Source organism: Balaenoptera ricei, chromosome 9 (genome assembly GCF_028023285.1).
Source record: "Balaenoptera ricei isolate mBalRic1 chromosome 9, mBalRic1.hap2, whole genome shotgun sequence".
In the NCBI taxonomy this organism is placed as follows: Eukaryota; Metazoa; Chordata; class Mammalia; order Artiodactyla; family Balaenopteridae; genus Balaenoptera; species Balaenoptera ricei.
The window spans coordinates 69,624,627-69,643,551 of record NC_082647.1 but is presented as its reverse complement, the minus strand read 5'-3'; the positions used below and the strand labels follow the sequence as shown (position 1 = coordinate 69,643,551).

General features: G+C 33.2%; 1 protein-coding gene across 1 annotated transcript in view; it reads left to right on the top strand.

Moving 5' to 3' along the window:
• Nucleotides 1-16,293, top strand: part of MEOX2 (mesenchyme homeobox 2) — a 64,982-nt gene extending 48,689 nt beyond the window's left edge. The window contains exons 2-3 of the mRNA XM_059932832.1: nucleotides 928-1,100; nucleotides 14,910-16,293. Of these exons, the coding sequence (XP_059788815.1) occupies nucleotides 928-1,100; nucleotides 14,910-15,134 (398 nt within the window). The 3' untranslated portion in view covers nucleotides 15,135-16,293. The remainder of the gene's footprint in view (nucleotides 1-927; nucleotides 1,101-14,909) is intronic.
• Nucleotides 16,294-18,925: the final 2,632 nt, after the last annotated feature.

Below are 18,925 nucleotides of genomic sequence, written 5' to 3'. Positions count from 1 at the left end.
CCCCTGGTCTGAGAAGATCCCACATGCCGCGGAGCAACTGGGCCCGTGAGCCATAATTACTGAGCCTGCGCGTCTGGAGCCTGTGCTCCGCAGCAAGAGAGGCCGCGATAGTGAGAGGCCCGCGCACTGCGATGAAGAGTGGCCCCCGCTTGCCGCAACTAGAGAGAGCCCTCGCACAGAAACGAAGACCCAACACAACCATAAATAAATAAATTAAAAAAAAAAAAATGATCAAGTCCTTTTAAAAAAAAAAAAACTCTGTTCATATTTTGAGTTAAATGAACAAAATTGTATTTATAGATTCCACATTGCACTATTACTCAAAATAAAAGGAGAGCATTGCTATTGCCTTCAAGGAGACTGCACTTAAATTGAAATTAAAAAACCAATAAATACACACACACACACACACGTACGTATGCTTACTCTGAGCTTGAACTGACTTTTATGGTCCAGTTGCTAGATATTTGAATTGCTCGGATAGTCACATACTGAGTCACCACTATTTCTTAGGATCACTCTGTTTAGTCATACTTAGACCTCAAGAATTTATGTTGAAAAACTTATTAGAAGAAATTTTGTATCTGAATAGTTTCATATATAAAATTGTTTTCTAGAGGGGCTTTGTTTTATCTTGTTATTATAACAGCATGTTAAGAGCAGTTAAGTTTTTTGTTCCTATTTCAAAAGAAGAAAACTAGACACTTCCCCAATTAGGTTGTGAGTCACTTGGGGGCACACTGGGAAAAAAAAGAAATTTATCTCACCCTGTTGAGGTAAGTCTTACTGTCTTTGGTCTCTCTCTATTTTTACCATGTCTAACGCTACCTGGAAAAGTAGTTACTCAGTAAATGTTTCTGGTATGAATGATATGATTGAACATGTTTAAATGTATGAACTAAATCTAATTCTGTCTTTTACTTCCAGACTCCCAGGAAGGAAATTACAAGTCAGAAGTCAATAGCAAACCCAGGAAGGAAAGGACAGCTTTTACCAAAGAGCAAATCAGAGAACTTGAAGCAGAATTTGCCCATCATAATTATCTGACCAGGCTGAGGCGATATGAGATAGCAGTGAATCTGGATCTCACTGAAAGACAGGTAATGTCGGATATTGAGATTATATGATATTTTTAATTGCTTTGGGTCAACAGTCTTTTCCCGCCATTTTTGAAATATCTAGATCTGTGGTTCTTAAATATCATTGGGAAGACAGATTTTCTCCTTCATGATGAAGTTTTTGCCCAGCAAAATGACAAAATTAAGAAAGAATAAGATATCCATGTTTTATAGAAAACTGCATTTATTCAGTTTAAGGAATCATCCTTTGTTCTGTGATTGTACCTTATATTTTTTTGATTTTAAAATATTATTTCTTTTATATAATGACGGCATATGGAGAGGAATTTTATTTGCTTATATTTTAAAATCTCCTTATTTTGCATAATAGAAAGTTGGCAGTCCCATGTTAGTTTCCTCTATTGCTCAGGTTAGGGTTTATGTTGCACATTAACCCCCAAACCTCAGTGACACAAGAAAAAAGTTCATTGTTTGTTCACTCTCCATACTAACTTTACAAGTCCAGCACTCCAAATAATCACTCAGGGACCCAGTCTGACCCTCTGGCATCCTGACATGTGGTGTCCTTGGTAACCACAGGAGGTAAGAAAGAGTTGGAGGTTCATGCATTGACCTTTAAATGTTTTCACCTGGAAATGACCCATGTCACTTCCATTTACACTCTAATGTCCGGAAATAGTCAATGGTACCACTTAAATTCAAGGGAGCTGGGAAATTATGGGAGCAAGGCCACATAGATCATTGGTAAACATTTCTACCCCACTACTTCAAATATTTTTGAAATTATATTGGTCTCAGAAGTTCAAAATTCTGGTACCCACTCATTTAGAGAACACTTTGAAATTATTAGTGACCTGTGGACACCAGTTAATAAGACCTAAATAATATTTTTAATTAATTACTTTTTAGGTCCTTTCTTGTATTTTAATTGAATGGCAAATGATTTGCTCCAGTAGTGTTCCCAGAGCACTCCTTATATGGGTTCTGATTTTCCCTAGGAGAATCTACCCTACTGATGGTTAATAGTTGCTAATCTTTAGGAAAACATTCCTGAAAGGCAAATGCAAACATCTTTATGGACAGTGCAGTTTTGATTGGCACTCTTAGGAGTAGAGTCTCATTTCCTTTTCCACTGTATGCACCTCCTCCAGGGATCCCACTGGAAGCAAAGAAATATCAACATGGTGTGGACAGATGAATACTGTCTTAGGAGAGCAAGTTATTTTATCAAACTTCTTCAATCATCTGCTTTCCTTCTGTTAATTTCTGTATTTCAGGTTTTAGTAGGATAATTCTGGGTAGTGAAAATATACAGAGGAACACTTTTATGTGGTTTTATTTATTGGCAGTTTATATTTTATTAAATATTACGACTAGTACCGAAGTTATGGAGCACAACATTTTCCTTCCCTTGAACTTCACATACAAAGTTCTCTCCATAAGTGTACAACATTTGGCATGCTGGAAAGCAGGATCCAAAATCTACATCGTCAGACATCTGTTTTTTTGCTTTTATTTTTTTTTAACTGGAAACAGAAAAAAAGAAGGAGGGTGGAATTATACATTAATGTTTTTGTATAGAGGCAGTGAATTCTAGGAAATGAAACTATATTTTAAATGATACATAAAGGAAATAAGAAACTAGGGTTTGCTTGTAATCTACAGAAATATGGGATGCATTACTGTGCTTAGTCTAGAGAAAAGTCAAGATCTGTGCTTTCTTTTCTGGGAATGTCCTATGGTTACCTGTCATTATCTGATCATAGAGCAGAGGCCTCACTTTTGGCTAAGAATAATGTCTTTTTAGGAGAAATTCTGTAAATTTGATTTGGGAATTTTGAAAGTATTTTGGGTATTTCTTATTTTTTCCTAACTGACTTGCCATTCTTGGAAAAGAATCAGAAGCCATTATGTGAAAAACTTATGTACATATATATACATACCCACACCCACACTATATACATGCACATGCACAATTTTAATCTTTGTTTTTTAAAAAGGGTCCCTTTAAAATTTGTATCACTTAGCCTTTGCTGTGTAACAAGCCACTCAAAAGTCTTAATGGCTTTAAATAATTACCAACATTTAATTTGCTCAAAATTTTGAGGATCAAAGATTTTGACTGGGCTCAATTGGCCTACTTCTGGCCTTACCTAGAGCCCTCATGGAACTGTAGTCAGCTGGTGGGTAACTAAGAATTGGTTGGTGTAGGCAGCCTCACCTGGGACATCTTGTCCCTGTTGCATATGTGGTTTCATCTTCTGATAGGCTCCCTGGGATTCACAAATGGTGGTAGAAGCATTCCCAGGAGTATTTAGAGGAAAAACGCCAATGTACAAGGGCTTTCAAAGCCTCTGTTTGCATCATATTTACTAATGTCCCATTGTCTAAAGCGAATCATATGACCAAGCTCGGTGTCACTGTAAGAGAGGACTGCCTATGGCCTATGGGAGTAGACACATAGAAGGAAGACAAAATTTTTTGGGGGTCATTAGGGAAACAATCTAACTATAGCCTCATAAAGGGAAAAAATAACAACAACAACAATAACAACAAAAACAAACACTGAGAGTTAATTAGGTTTTCAAAGAATTGAAAATTTGGTATTGTGTAGAAGTTTTTTGTCCTATAAATCTCTATTAACAGTTTTGCAAGTTAATAAGAAAATATGATGGATGCATGTGGAATCTAAATTCCCAATCAAAATTATGTCTTTAGTTTTTGTTAGTCAGAAAAAAATTTAATTGTTATGAGAAAAATCTGAACAAAAATCCTAGATTTGCCAATTGGAATTGGGTATTCTTAGACAAGTAACAATCTCCCCCAGGCATAAAATGGAAATTAAAACTACCTTCTCTTTCTTCTACTCAGGTTTATATGTCACAATGAATGTGAAATAAATTTTAGCATAAACTATAAAACAAATCTATCACCCAGAGGGGGGAAAACTTCTTTGCTATGCAAGGCATAGTGAGTTAATCCTTTTGCAACACAAATATTTGTTGAGCTAGATGATAGAAATAAAATCTTGTTAAAATAAGCTGGACAAGTCTGGTAGAACTCATGGAAGAAGCAAAAACTGAACAATTGTTAACTATTGTGATGAGTGTTGAATATCAAAAGAGAGGAATGACAGGGTCATCTGAGAGAATGTTCCTGGTTATGCCAAATGCTCATGTCTTTTTCCTCTACTTCTGTGCACATTCAGTATCTTAAATTAAGAATCTGAAGGCTTTTTTTCTGGGCTGAATTTTACTATGCTAAATTCATCAGAAAAATATTGTATGCTGTCAATCAATTTTGCTATTCTTAAAGGTCTGAAAGCATATTCCTCCAAGATGCCAGAGCACTCATCCCAGTGAGATATTTTCAGTTTATTTTCTCATGGTTGGGCTTTTAAAATTATAAGCATAGAGTTATAAACTGAACCCTTTGCATTCATCTTCTTTTAATTGAGATACAGCTATTCCATTACTTTGATTTTGCATTAATGTCATACATACTTACCTATGTAATCTATATCTTGACATATGAAATCTTAAATAACTCCCCTTCTATAGGATTTCCACATGTAAAATATTCTAATTATAGATGTACAATTTTTCAGTTCCATTCTGCTGCAAGATTTATTTTTTCCATACTTTAAAATAACATGAGATTTATTAAAGTAACTTAAATGTATACACCAAAGAATATTATATCTAACTCCATTTTGTTCAGTGTTTTCCTTAACTTTAATAAGATGTTTAATCTCCTAAAATTTTTTTTTATTGATTTTTTTAAAGCCTTTCAAGATTCAAATATGGAAAAAGAACTTGTATGTTCTAATAATGTAAAGGGAAAAAACAACAAATATTGAATCATTTCCATTAATAGCAGAATTGTTTCACAAGAAATAACTTTCTCGTAAATGAAAACTTACTTTATAACCAGAAACAGTTTTTAGATGTAATTTTATTTAGAAAATTTACATAATTGCCTATAAAATATGTATATGTATAATTGATATGTTATTTGTAGATACTGCTCCCTTGTTTATATCACCCAATCAATATACTTGCCACACATGCTCTGATGGGCCACATACATGTGATTATAAATATTTGCAATAATGATTAGGTTTCCTTTTAGAGAAAAGTAAGGTACACTAAATCCTTAAATATCACTCGGGACTCAAATTTTCAAATCTGAAGAATAGTTCTGAAATCTCCAAAGAAATCGGACTTTTATGTTTGTGTCTCCCATAATGCAATGCCTATACAGGCAGGGGATGTCTGTAATCCCCTTTGAACTCCATCTGGCCAAAGAGGAAGAAGAAAGAAGGAGAAAAAGAGGCTTATCCTGCAAAGGAATTCCATGTTAGCACTTAGGTGTTAAAGAAAATTGTTTTATGTTAAATAAAAATGGATACACTGGAACAAAGTTGAGCTTTAAATATTTTAATTATATAGTGCTGTTTTGTGGAACAGTTACCACTCTAGTAACCTTCCAGTTTCTAATTTACAGCCTCAAGTGTACAACATATTCTCATATACCCTTCTCAGTCAACATCTAATAATCCTCAGTTGGCAGAGCCACTTGGAATACTTTGAAGAGCCAGTCAGTCTGAAGACCCTCCTGTCCCAAGATTTTTTTTAAGTTTGACAAGCTTATTCTGGCTTTTTCATCCATCCAGATACACTTGGAAAAAGCTCATGCCAAATTTTTAATGTCTCACAATGGGAAGAAGAGGGAAGGCAGCTGCATAAAACTATAGGAGTGACAAAATGGACATATTTATAGAGTTAAGGCTGCCAAATATAGAAAGAATGGGAGATCCTTCCTTTTCGCAAAATCATTTCACAGAGCTAATCAAAGGTGCAATGTTGCAGATTTGTAAGCTAAGATTACCAGGATAAACAGCCTGAATTCATGATACCTCTGCCAAGATAAATGGAAAATCCCACCTAGTTGGATCATATTACATTAGTGGGAATGAGAGGGATTATGTTTTGTTTGTTACTCATAAATCATTAAATGGCTCAATGCCAAGTATTTTCCAAATAGACGTCCATTTTTTGGATGACTGTGAAGGAGAATTTTTCCTGTGCCAAATAAACAGTGGTTTTGTGTTTTACTCAGCATTTTGCGCAATCCCTCCCCTTTGCAGGTTTATTTCTATACATTTCTATGAATACTTTCAGTTACTTAGCTAATAAATTATGTCTCCAAGATCAGACATATTGTCTATTCAAGGTAATCCAAGAATACCTGTGTAGCCAGTGATTTTAGATATTTCCTCATTTCTTTAGAGTAGTATTTAACAGTCACGTAGAGTAATGGTTAGATATTTCTTTTGCTTAAATCATGGTGTGCCTGCTAATTTGAGAGATTAAATATGATTTGACTCTGATGGGAAAAATGGGGTAGAATAGGGTGGACAATTTGATGGTGGAATATACAGTGGAATCTTAGTTCAAAATAAAAAGAGATATTTCCTGAATAATGCTGTTTGTTTTTTTAAAGAAATGCATATCGACAATGTGTGGTGAGCTCTAAAAGCCACATTCAGAACTGCCTTAGGTTCCACAAAACAAAGGCTACGATGTAAAATTTAAGAATGTCAATAATAAAGCAAAATCTATAAAGAGAAGATTAACAATTCCACCCTCTCCTAAATTAATTTTCAGAGATATTAGCTGTATAAAGTAGAAGGCTGAGAAATAAGCAATTGAACCCTAACCATTTACCAATGTAAATATCCAAGTTTGAAATAATATAGAAAATAATCAGAAAAATAAGACTCCACCCTTATTGAACCAGCCTTGAGAGTATGTAAAGAATCTATTTTTTAAAACGTTCTTAGGTAGATGAATAGAGAGATAGACGTAGAGATATACAGATACATCGCTATCTACCTATATGTATATACACACACATATAAAATGAGCCTTAATTTTAGGTATTTCCTCAATAAGGAAACAAATAATTAACTTATTTGTCAATAATCAATAAATCGACAGTAACATTCTGAAACATATCATGCGTTGCAACACAGATCATCATTTAAAGTGTAATGTTAAAGAAAAAATCTTCTGTAATGAAAGATTACTCCTTTTCCACAGTATCCTTGCGATCATATAAGGTTTTCTGCATGTAATTTAAAATGAATTCTAAAACTAAGAAGCTTCTGGAAATTTTGAGAAGCCGGTTCAAGTTTTATGTTGACATCTTCAACTTTAAAGAGATGTTCTGTTATCTAAAAATGTATATAGAGCATTGCATATGTTCTATGACATCTATAAAATAGTAAATACAGATCTAATAATGGACAATTTCTAGAGAATTTGTCTATAAAAGACTTTCTACCAATTAATCTCACTATTTCCATGACTCGTCATGAAAACCTGAGATGTATTTAACTTAGGATGGATTTTAACTTCATTTCTCTTTATCACTTCTAATTCTTATGCTGAACAGTTTTTTTTCAATTTTTTGAAATTTTCCCAGTTATTGAAATTACTGAATACTTTTGTGGTCAGTGTATATTCATATGATAGTAATAATTGCCATTATAAGTTCTTAGAATAATTTTGGAGACAGCTCCAAAATCTAATAAAAGTGTAGTGAAGGTTCACATGTATTCTGATATTGAAATTAGTTGTCAAGAAATAATAAGAATATTTAATTAGATTGAATCATAAGAATTGCCAATATTCTACTGCTCTTATAAGAACGGTGAGTTTCTGTGTTTCAATCAATATTTACATTTGATAGATTTCACTTAATTAGACAGTGGCTAGGATAAAGTTCATTTCTTAAAATTGTATGTACTGATTGTGATATATTGCTAACTATTGTTAAACATTATCCCAGAGATTAGGCAAGATGTTGCAAGCAAAGGTCATCATTCTAGTTGATCTTAGTAGTTTAAACAAGATAAGTACCAGCTGTGGGTCAGAATACACAATTTCCATGTATTCAAGAATTGCTATTCAGGAATTTGTTAACACAGTAATGGAGCAAAATGCCTAATTTAGTTTTGATATTTCCACTCAGATTTGCTGAAGTCATTTACTCATGATATACTGAGCTAAACAATATTTCACTTAGAATACCTAAAAGATGTATCTGTTTTTTTTAATCTTGTATAGAAATAGTGTAGTGAATTTTCACTGTAAATTAATATTAATAAAGTAGGTCATTTGAATTGAATTTCATCAGGTATGACAAAAGAGGTAAAATTGTTAGCATTTACTACTACTATGACATTTCTAAAGGGTCAAATTTAAAAGTGGTCAGTCCTCTAAGAATTTTGCTCGTCATGTGAATGATTACTCTGGCTGCATTTTTGGTAAGGAGAATATAATACGTATGATTGGCTTGTAATTAGTTTATTTCTTGTTCAACATGTTATTTGCCCACGGCTGCCAATGGCTAATGCGTATTCAGTTTGTTCAAAGACATGTGAAATCGTAAATGTTTTATGACTACATTTTTTTTTAGTGAGCCTGGTTCTCAAGCATTCTAAGTACAAAAAGAAAAAACAGAGACTTTGAAACTGAAAATTATAGAGACCGGAAAATGATTTCCTGGTCTTAAACATTGTGTTAAAATAGAGGAGAAAGGTGAGTGGCAGTCCTCTACAGAGGGATTCAGGCTTTTAGTCATGGAATATGTCCTAACCCCCTTCACCCCCCAACACACACACACACAGACACACACACACACACACACACACACACCCCACGTCCCAACCCCATGTTGCAATGCTATAGAAACAGCAGTCAACCGGTAGCTCCCACGTGCTTCTTGGAAATAGCCGAGGGATTCCTTCTCTTAATCAGATATAAATCTATTCAGACAGGAAGAGTAAAGAAGGTTTCTTTTCCCCCATTTTTCATCCTTACCTTATAGAGCATTCTTGGTTCTAATTCTTCAGTTTAACCACTGACTTTGCCACTGAATTACTTGGATAAGTCTTACTGGGATCCATTTATTGATACAGTAGGTTTACTAGATCAGCCGCCATGATCAAATTTAATCACACCTGTGATAAAATTATATTCATACAATTACTCCTTTGCATGTTTTCACATGTTAAAGATGTGAATAAATATTTGTTAGTGTTTACAGTATTTCAAGTGTTCATATGCAAATAGAAACAGTTGAAATATTAAATCTACAAACTCCAGATGTTTAGAGACATATAGATATGTCACTGAAATATTTAGTTTTCATCCAGATGTTACGTGTTATGATTGTTTCTTCAAAAGACAGACATTTATTGTAGTCTATAGATATGGGTTATAGCATTATGTAGATGCTACTTTCTATCAACCAGTTTGCCTCTGGCCATTTTAGAAAATTGTATGACAATACAGTTACATATTTCATTTGTGTTCTCCTGATATATTGTGAACCCTCAAGGACAGGTATTATGAACTTATACATAGAAGGCCATATGTGAATGGCTAAATAAATTAAAGAGATAAAACGAATGTTTAGCAAATAGTAACAATGATTCTCAGTTACAGTATTTTTATTAAAAAGAAAAATTAGATTTCTAGATTCTGAAATATCATTTACACAAATTAGCTACAGTAAGATTCTCTTAGCTGCTTTCTTCAGTAACGAGAGTCAAGATGTGAATAAATGTTTTCCTATTTATTTAAATAGTAGTTTGATTATCCAGGCAATGTGAATACTAAGTACTTGTAAACTAGGGGATTAAAAAGTGAGGCGTCATAATAATCAGATGTTCTGAAAAGTAAAGTTTATAACTGAGCACTTTAAATATTTACTACTGATACTGCAGGCTATTATTTCCTTTGTTATTTTTTTATTTTGAAGATTTTGTTGAAAAATATTACCTTCATGCAGAAATATTAAGAGCCTATAAGTTTGGTTCATATTGCTTTCGTTTCATGAACAATGGTATTTTTCATTACTCAGATTCTTGTGGGAGAAAGAATTTATTTTTATCTGAGTTATTAATCATACTATGTAACAAAACATACTTCATATGGAATCTTGCCCTAGATCCAATCTTAAAAAAAGGAAATACTAAAAAAAACACAACAAAACTCATTAACCAGCATTTCCAGAGAAATTGCCGATAGGAGATAAATTGACTTTAAGCCCAAATAAAATAATAAAAGTTCACAAAATTTATATATCATACTCCAAGATGGACATATTTTAGTTGTATGCAAAACATTTGATGATCCAATTTCCTAGCACCTAAGGTATTACCCTAGGTTACTAGAACAAAAAATTCAGAGACACACAGGATGCCAGTAACAACAAGAGCATGAGATTCCCAGAGGAAAGAAATCATTTGCTATAATAATTGTGTGGCAGCAAAACAGTGTGGGACATTGAATGTAGGGATAGAGTTCATGCCATCTCATGGACCATTGGGGGAACCTGTTATTAGGGGATTAGCAATGACACCAACTACAACAACAAGCAGTTTAAAGATATTCTATAAAAGATGAAGCTAATCTTTACTCATCTCAGTATATGCCAAAGGCCTCATATACAGTCAGTAAACTGCCCTTGAGGGCAGGAACTATTTCTTATTTATTTGTACACATTCCTCAATCTAACCCCTCTTACCTGTTACTAAACATTCAGTAATATTGAGTGTATGAATGAATGACTAGAGATTCCAAGTCACCAAGGAAACACAAGATTAGTTTTACTCTACTTAGTTTTTAAGTGCAGATTATTATATGAAACACACTTGCAAATTTTAATCAAAATAATTTGCATATTTAAAAAATTGTCAAGCATTTGAATGATTATTCTTTAGCTATCTTACAAAAGTATTTTTTCAATCCAGCCAACGAAGCTGGATTATTAAGTGATAATAAATTAAACTATAAAGTTTCTTTATTTATAAAACCATGGAGTTATTATTCTAATGGCAATATTGACATAATCCGGAATTACTTTTATAGATTTGTTTTTAATACTGTGATGGTTGTAGAAAAACATATGCTTTTCCCCAAAATCTTCCTCTCCATATTTCAATTCATCCCAATATTTTATATTTGAAAATACAACTGGACACACTGACTTTTGAAGTTCTGTACTCTTCCTTCCCATTTTTATATGGTGTACTCATCATGCATCTGTTTCTGTGTTTTGTTCCATTACTAAATTCACGGAGTTCCTGTATCAAATATGTAGCTTGAAATAAGAAAATACCTCAAGGTATTTCAAGAAATACCTCAAGAAAATACCTAAAGGTATTAGAATGATTAGATTTGTTATATAATCATCAAATGCTTTCACATATACATGCATATATCTATATATCCATATATATGTATGGATACATAGCTACTATTGAAAACTCTGAAGTCTTTCATTTGTCTGTTTAAGAAAATGAAATGGCAAAATTTCACATGGTAGACATAGGAAACAACACAAAATAACCTATACTGTTTCTAAAATCAATACCATATTCTTACATTTTTCTCATTTAGAATTGCACGTAACAGGTTTTATACTGGTATTATAGAATTAATGCACCCCTCCTCCCAGAAAAGGAAATAAGTGTAGATTTAAAGAAATCTATTCCTCCCATTTTCTGCCAAGATTATTTTGGCTGGATATTTCACTCTTTGGTGACAATGATGATGATGTGTTTCTTCCATCTGGAATTGTCCATGGAGAAAATTTCCCTATGGAGAATATTGAAAGGCTCATTATTCCAATATTACAAATATGAAAATTGAGGCAGAGAGAAGTATAATTTTCTCAAATTCACACAGAAACTCAGAAGTGAAGCCAGGAGTAGAGCCCAACTCATGTGGAAAAGATCTAATGAAACATGCAATGTCAAGCTTGCAAAGGTAATTAAATTGAGTAGTATAATTACCTAAATTACAGTACAGGAAAATAGTGTCATATTTACAAACCTAATTATATTGAGTAGGAGAATTACCTGAATGATAGTAATCATATGGATGGAGTTCACATACTTTATATTCTTTACTTTTCTAACCTGAAGGTTTAAAAAGCAGGAGTTTGAAATATAACAGGAACAAAACCAAAAAAAAAGAAAAAAAATCAATTTGGAGCCAAACCAACCCCCAGGTTTAAATTCTGGCACCACATTTTCCCATCTGTGTACTCTTAGGCAAGTCACTTAACCTTTGAGTCTCAACTGCCTCATCTATAAAACAGGAATCATAGAGAAAAAATTTTGAGTATTTGAAAAATGCATATATAGCACCTATCAGTATAGGGGCTTAGCCCTAAGTAGATATGTGATTAAAAATCACAGCTTGTCATTTGGCTGTTAAGTAATAATAATACAAGAACACCAATGAGCTTGTTTATAATCAGTCTATTTTACTACATATTCTGCGTTTCTAAGCAATCTTTTCCTACATTTTCTTATTTTTGATTGTTAAATGGATTAATATATGTATGGATAATGTATGATACAAGATTTTAATTATGGCCTGCTAGAATAATGAAAATCCAGAGTTGAGAAATGACTTGGTTTAAATATTTTTTGGTGCCAGCATCTGAGAAAACTGTACAAATTTTGATGGAGTATTGTGATTTGAAGACCACTTAAATAAGTACATCTTTAGAAATGTAATATGTTTCTCTTCTCTTTAGCACTCTGCATTTACAGAAATTGAGATTGTTTCTAAAATGAAAATGGAGAATATTCAAAATATTCCTGGAGTAGAATAAAACAGAACTATCTCTGCCAGATATAAAGACTTACTATGAAATTATAATAATTAAGACTGTGGTTTTGTCAAAAGGTTATAACAAATGAGTGCATCCAATAAAGCTATGTGTAAATGGAAACGATGTATGACAAAGTTGAAAACAATAATTTCTGGAAAAAGGGTGGACTATTCGTTAAATGGTCTTGGAATAAACTTATTATACAACTGGAATAAAGTAAATTAGAAATTTTCTTTGCAGTATGTACTAAAATCAATACGTCATGGATTGAGCACTTCAATTTGAAATGCAAACCTTAAAACTTTTAGAAGAAGACAAAGAAGAATATCTTAATGGTCTCAGAAGAAAGAAGATTTTTAGAGACGACATGAAAAAGATAGCCATAAGAGAAACAATTGATAAATTTGAATATAATAAATTTTAGAGTATCTGATCATCAAAAGATACTCTAAGGAAAGGAAATGGACACACTATAAATTGAGAGACTATAGTAACAGCCATATAACCACAAAGCATTAAATTAGCATTCAGAACATATTTTAAGAGTCCATAAGGAATGAAATTAAATCCAAAAACAACTCAGTGCAACCCAAAGATGTGGAGGCACTTCACAAAGAAGAGATACAAATGGGCCATAAACACTTAAAGATGCTGTACTTTATAGTAATCAGGAAATGCAAACTAAGAACATGGTGCGATAACATTTATAGTCATTATATTGGAAAAAAACTGACTGATAACTCCAACGATTGACAAAGATGTGGACTGATAAGAACTCTTACACCCCGGACTGTGGGGGGTTAAATTGATGAAGATTTGGAAAATAATTTTTCTGTATTATCATGTTAAATTCAACATTCATACACCCTGTGTATGATGGCAACTCCTGGATGTATACTCAGAGAAGTTCTATCACATGTTTATCACAACACAAATGCAAGAATATTTATAACAGCATCATTTATAATGGAAAAAAACAAGTTGTTCAAGTGTCCATGAACAGGAGAATGGGTACACTGTGATATATTCACACAATGAAATCGTATACAGTCATGAAAAATGAATGAATGCAGTCCCTTGAATCAACATGGATAAGGCAAAAAGGCTATAGTTAAAAACATTCCATTTCGATAAATCTAAAAGACAGGTGAAATTTAACAGTACTCTTTAGGGTCACATGTAGTGAAAAAAGCTATTGTCTCTGTTTATTTCTTTGTTTCAAATAAAGGCTTGGGGATGATAAACACAAAATTCAGGCTTGTGGTAACTTTGAGTGGGGTAGACAGAGAAATGCAATGTAAAAGGAATAGTTAGCCTAATAAGAATATACAGTGATGAGAAGTGCAACAGGAAAGGAAGTGAGTTCCTCCTAAACAAGAAAATGAAATGATGCCATTATTATTATGGTTGTGGTCATGGATGGTCATTTAATGCATGTCTCTACAAAGCTGATGAGACTAACATAATATACAATCTCAGTATTAGCAATTAACAAGTATCAGTGAAAATTTTGGATCTTGATCTTGTTTTGAGGAAATCATTGGAATCACATATATGTAAAGTAAAATAAAAGTACTAAGGGCAGGAAAAAAAAGCATAGTTCAAAAGAAGATGGACTCACTCTGAGGTGGAATGGTCAAGTAAAGCTTTGGGAATGCAGCCGTGGACTGCAGTGGCACAGAATGACCTTCCAGATGTAGCTTCATCAGTAGCACCCTGAGCATTTTTTAAATGGGTTCAGGAATTGACAGGCCGGGGCGGGAGGAGGGCTGCTGTTTGGCCCAGACAATTATTAAATGTTAGTTCTAATTCACAGAAACTCTTTATAAAGCTAAATACCTTTGAACAACCTAAAATGATAGAGTACTTTCCCATCTATTTTTTACACTGTATGTCATAAAATGTGAAATATAGTACTTGGTACCTTCTGAAAGTTTTAAAATTATTCTCATGAACGTGGGACATGATTAAATTCAATGCTGATTTATTTTCATATTCATTCTTTCATAGTGTGTTTGTATAAGCCTTGGAAAAGCTATTTTTTTCACTGATGACCAAAAAGGAAGAAAATAATGGTCCATTTAACTTTCTTTCGTGCTTTCTTTTGTTTGATCCCTTTCTTCGTTAAAGGTGAAAGTCTGGTTCCAGAACAGGCGAATGAAGTGGAAGAGAGTAAAAGGAGGACAGCAAGGAGCCGCTGCTCGAGAAAAGGAACTGGTGAATGTGAAAAAAGGAACACTTCTCCCTTCAGAGCTTTCGGGAATCGGTGCAGCCACTCTCCAACAAACAGGGGACTCTCTAGCGAATGAAGACAGCCACGACAGTGACCACAGCTCAGAGCATGCACACTTATGATATACACGGAGGGGATCAGCTCCGTTCTCAGGAAAGAAATGTTGTGATGGCAAGCCTTCTTCAAACATCGTTTACACAGAGAGATGACTAGGACCGTGATTTTTAATATTATTAAATTCAGGCATCTCGAGTCTGTTTCTCATGATATATAGAGGGTTTACACTAAGTGCCACTTATTAAAGATTCTTCTACAGTGAAGATGGAGGTGAACTTGCTTTGAATATTCCAGATGTGTTGGTCGTGTGTAGGACAGTGAGCAGCTTTGTGTTTGCTTTTGCTTGCACTGAAAATTAAATTGCTATCAAGAGCAAACTATGAGACATGTGCATTGAAGGTGCCTCCAGAGTGAAGATGCAGAAGGTGAATTTGCTCTGAACATTCCAGATGTCCGAGGTCATGTGTGTGACAGTGGGCAGGTATTTGCTCTCGCTTGCACTGACAATTACACTACTATCAAGAATAAACCATGAAACATTTTATCCTGAACAGCCACAGTGCCTGAAATCACTCTTAAGTGGATTAAAAAATGTATTTTAACTCTGTATATATTACCCTTAAGTCATTTTCCTGTCTTCACTAAGTTTAGCAATGCATTCGTATTAGCTGATGAAAATAGGCACTCAGGATGACAAACAGAACCAGCTTCTTGTCTTTTTATACATTTTGTCATCCCAGAAACAATCAGCACATGCTTACTTGTGTTTGAGTAGAGAAAAATACATTAGAGTCTGATAGGACATATTCTTGTACCACAGACAAAACAAATGTTATGTTGCATTTTCTATCAACTGCTGCTAATACATTATTATAAAACTTACCTAGCTCCTCAATTCTTCCTATCTTATAGCTTGGAAAAAAAATTTAGGATCATAGGCAAACCAGTTACTTGCAGAAAGAGCTTTGTATGACAGACATTGTCTGATTTTATTTCTATAAAGTGTTAGCTGTTGTGAATATGATTTAATTAACAAGAAAAAGGGTTTCCCCCTGATTGGCCATGGCGTTAGACAAGTTGCAAAACAAAATTGATTCCTCAAGTTGGTAGAAGGTAAAATTCTGAATGTTTTCAAATTAAATTCAGTAAAAACACATTATCTTTTCATATATGATGTATTCATGCAGAACAACAATCTTTGTATTTTGTAAAAAAAGTGTTTAATAAATGATCCTTTGTAAATAATTTTGGTCTCCCTACAGTGATTTCCTAAATGTTTACAGGTTTTCATGATAATGCTGAAGTCCCAAATTCGTCTGCACTTGTGTAAATCCAGATGATCATAATTAGTGAATCATCTACATTTTTTTTATTTCTGAACTTTTTTATTACTGAAAAAAATCCTTGTGTAATAAAAAAGCATCTGAGAATAGGCATGTGGTAAGCCATTTCCCTGATTTGAAGAATATGCCAAATAGATTTCTTTGTATGTTTTATGAAATCAAAGACAAAAAAGTAGGAGGAAAAAGTAATATTATTCACCACAATGAGAGAAACAACAGTCATACGTTTTTAAGCTTATGTATAAATAGAGATGAATTATCCAATGACTGTTTCTCAGTAAAAATATCCAGAGTTGTTGATGTGAAAATAAGCTAAATAAGCTAATCAGAATTCTTAGTCCTAGTGGACATTACCAATATAAGAAGTCAAGCATTATGTTAACTTAATATACTTTGTATCATGCATGATCGCACATACATTGGATACCTACATCCTACTTAATAACTTTATAACACTTTTTCTTGTGTCCCATATTTTAACCAAAAATATTTTGAAATATCCAGCAGTTCCCCCATCCCCTAATTAATTAGAAATAAAAATAAAGAACACTAATCTGTAAAAATTTCCAAAAACCTCATTATTGGATTTCATTTGCTTTAGAATGGTGAGACTGACAAAAAAATAGATTTGGTTAATTTTAATTTGCTTAGTCTAGCATGATCTATACAGAGTAGTCAAGAAATAGAATAATTAGATTGTTCATATCACATTTTTCCCTTTGTGTAATAAATTTTATCACGGCAGTTAGCAATATTTCTAAATTAACTTGTGGGGGGAGGCAATTCAGATTAACATCTTCCAGGCATAAAACAGACACTCTTCTATCAATTACTTGAATGAATACAAAGTATATTTGTACTGATGACATCTACTTGGGTGGACTGACTTTCTTACTTTGGATTTAAATTCAAAACATCTTGACAGATTAGAGAAGTGGGAAGATAAAAATACAATTGAGTTCTATAGGGATAAAGTGGAGAATATTTCATTTCAGCAGGAAAATAATCTCCAGTAATAAGAGGAAAGGACAGCTGAAAAGCAGCTAAAATGATAGCTAAGGGCTGTGGCCAAATAGAAAGATATGCGAATTACCACTTCGCGTGATAAATGAAGTAGGAAAAAGTGATTCTGAATAGGTACGACATTTAGGAAATGTGAAGCATTTGTATTGTGGACCATTCCTTTATTAGAGAATTGTAAACTATTCTAAAATGATGTAATCAAATTTGACTCCGGAGAACGTTAAGAATCACTAGGCAGAATAGGCCACTGGCTGACCAAAAGGGGGCATCATTTTATTCACAGTGGATTAAAGTGATCCACCATATAAGATGCTGGAACACATTAGCAAGATGATGACACACTGACAGGTAAACAAGCAGGCCAGGTTAATTTTAATTGGAAGAACTTACTGTCTTTTTGGAGTATTTTTGTATTCTCTTATCTTAAAAGTGGTGCTTAAGTTTGCTAGACAGTGACTCAACATCCTTCTAGAATTAAAATCCCATAAGGAAACTTCAGATATTCTCACATACTATCGGGTTTAATTTACTCCAGAAATGACAAAATCTAAAAGAACTTTATTTGTTTTGATTCTACACTGGGATCCTGGCTTGCCATGGTATCTTTTCACATAATGCCCTTTTCATATAATTCTGTGTCAGAGCTTGAAGCTCCGTGGAACTTTATAATAGCATGAAAGTACCTTTCTCTGAAAATAGTATGGAATCATGGTTAGAGTGATTTTTCCAGCAGGATTTAGAGGGATGAACACTACAAAGTTTTTCCAAAAGCTGATCCACATACTTTTACCTCATTGTTAATATGATCCCAATTACCTCTTACTTCCCATATTTACCTAGGGTTGTCAACCTATATTTTCCCCTTCATAGATCTGAGAACTGAGTTTGCCATTTTGTTTTTTTTTTAAACAAACTAAATGCACTTAAAATTATCCCACCCACAGTTTTAGTACACTCCTGAATGACATTACATAAAATAAATGTGAGAATGACTTGTGAAATTCAATAAGGGCTTCCCTTAGGATAATAGGATGAGATTAGAGGGTGGATAGAAAAGTAAATTATAAAAATATATATTTTATGTTTCTAATGCTACTGGTTTTCAAGAACATTTTTTAAATTATTGGCATATTTATAATGGCAAATGCTAATTTTCTTCTGAGAGAAGTTTAGACAAAACTATAGAGCTAAAATAAAATCAGCAACAAGATGGTAGCTATCCTAAGTTAGTGACTAGAAAGGTTTACTGTAAAATGTGTTCACCTTAATTTCTAAATATATTTAGGCTGCTGAATTTTAAGAATAAGTCACTTATACCATGGCCTATTTTCTAATAAAACGGTATTAACATAATTCAGTTAATATTCGAGGTGAGTGGTATTTAGATTACAATGCAATGTTTAAACTATCAAATACAAATACATAATTGGCATAGTTATTTGAACCATTTGGGGAATAATTGTATTTTCTTGTTAGCTCTTTTTATTGCA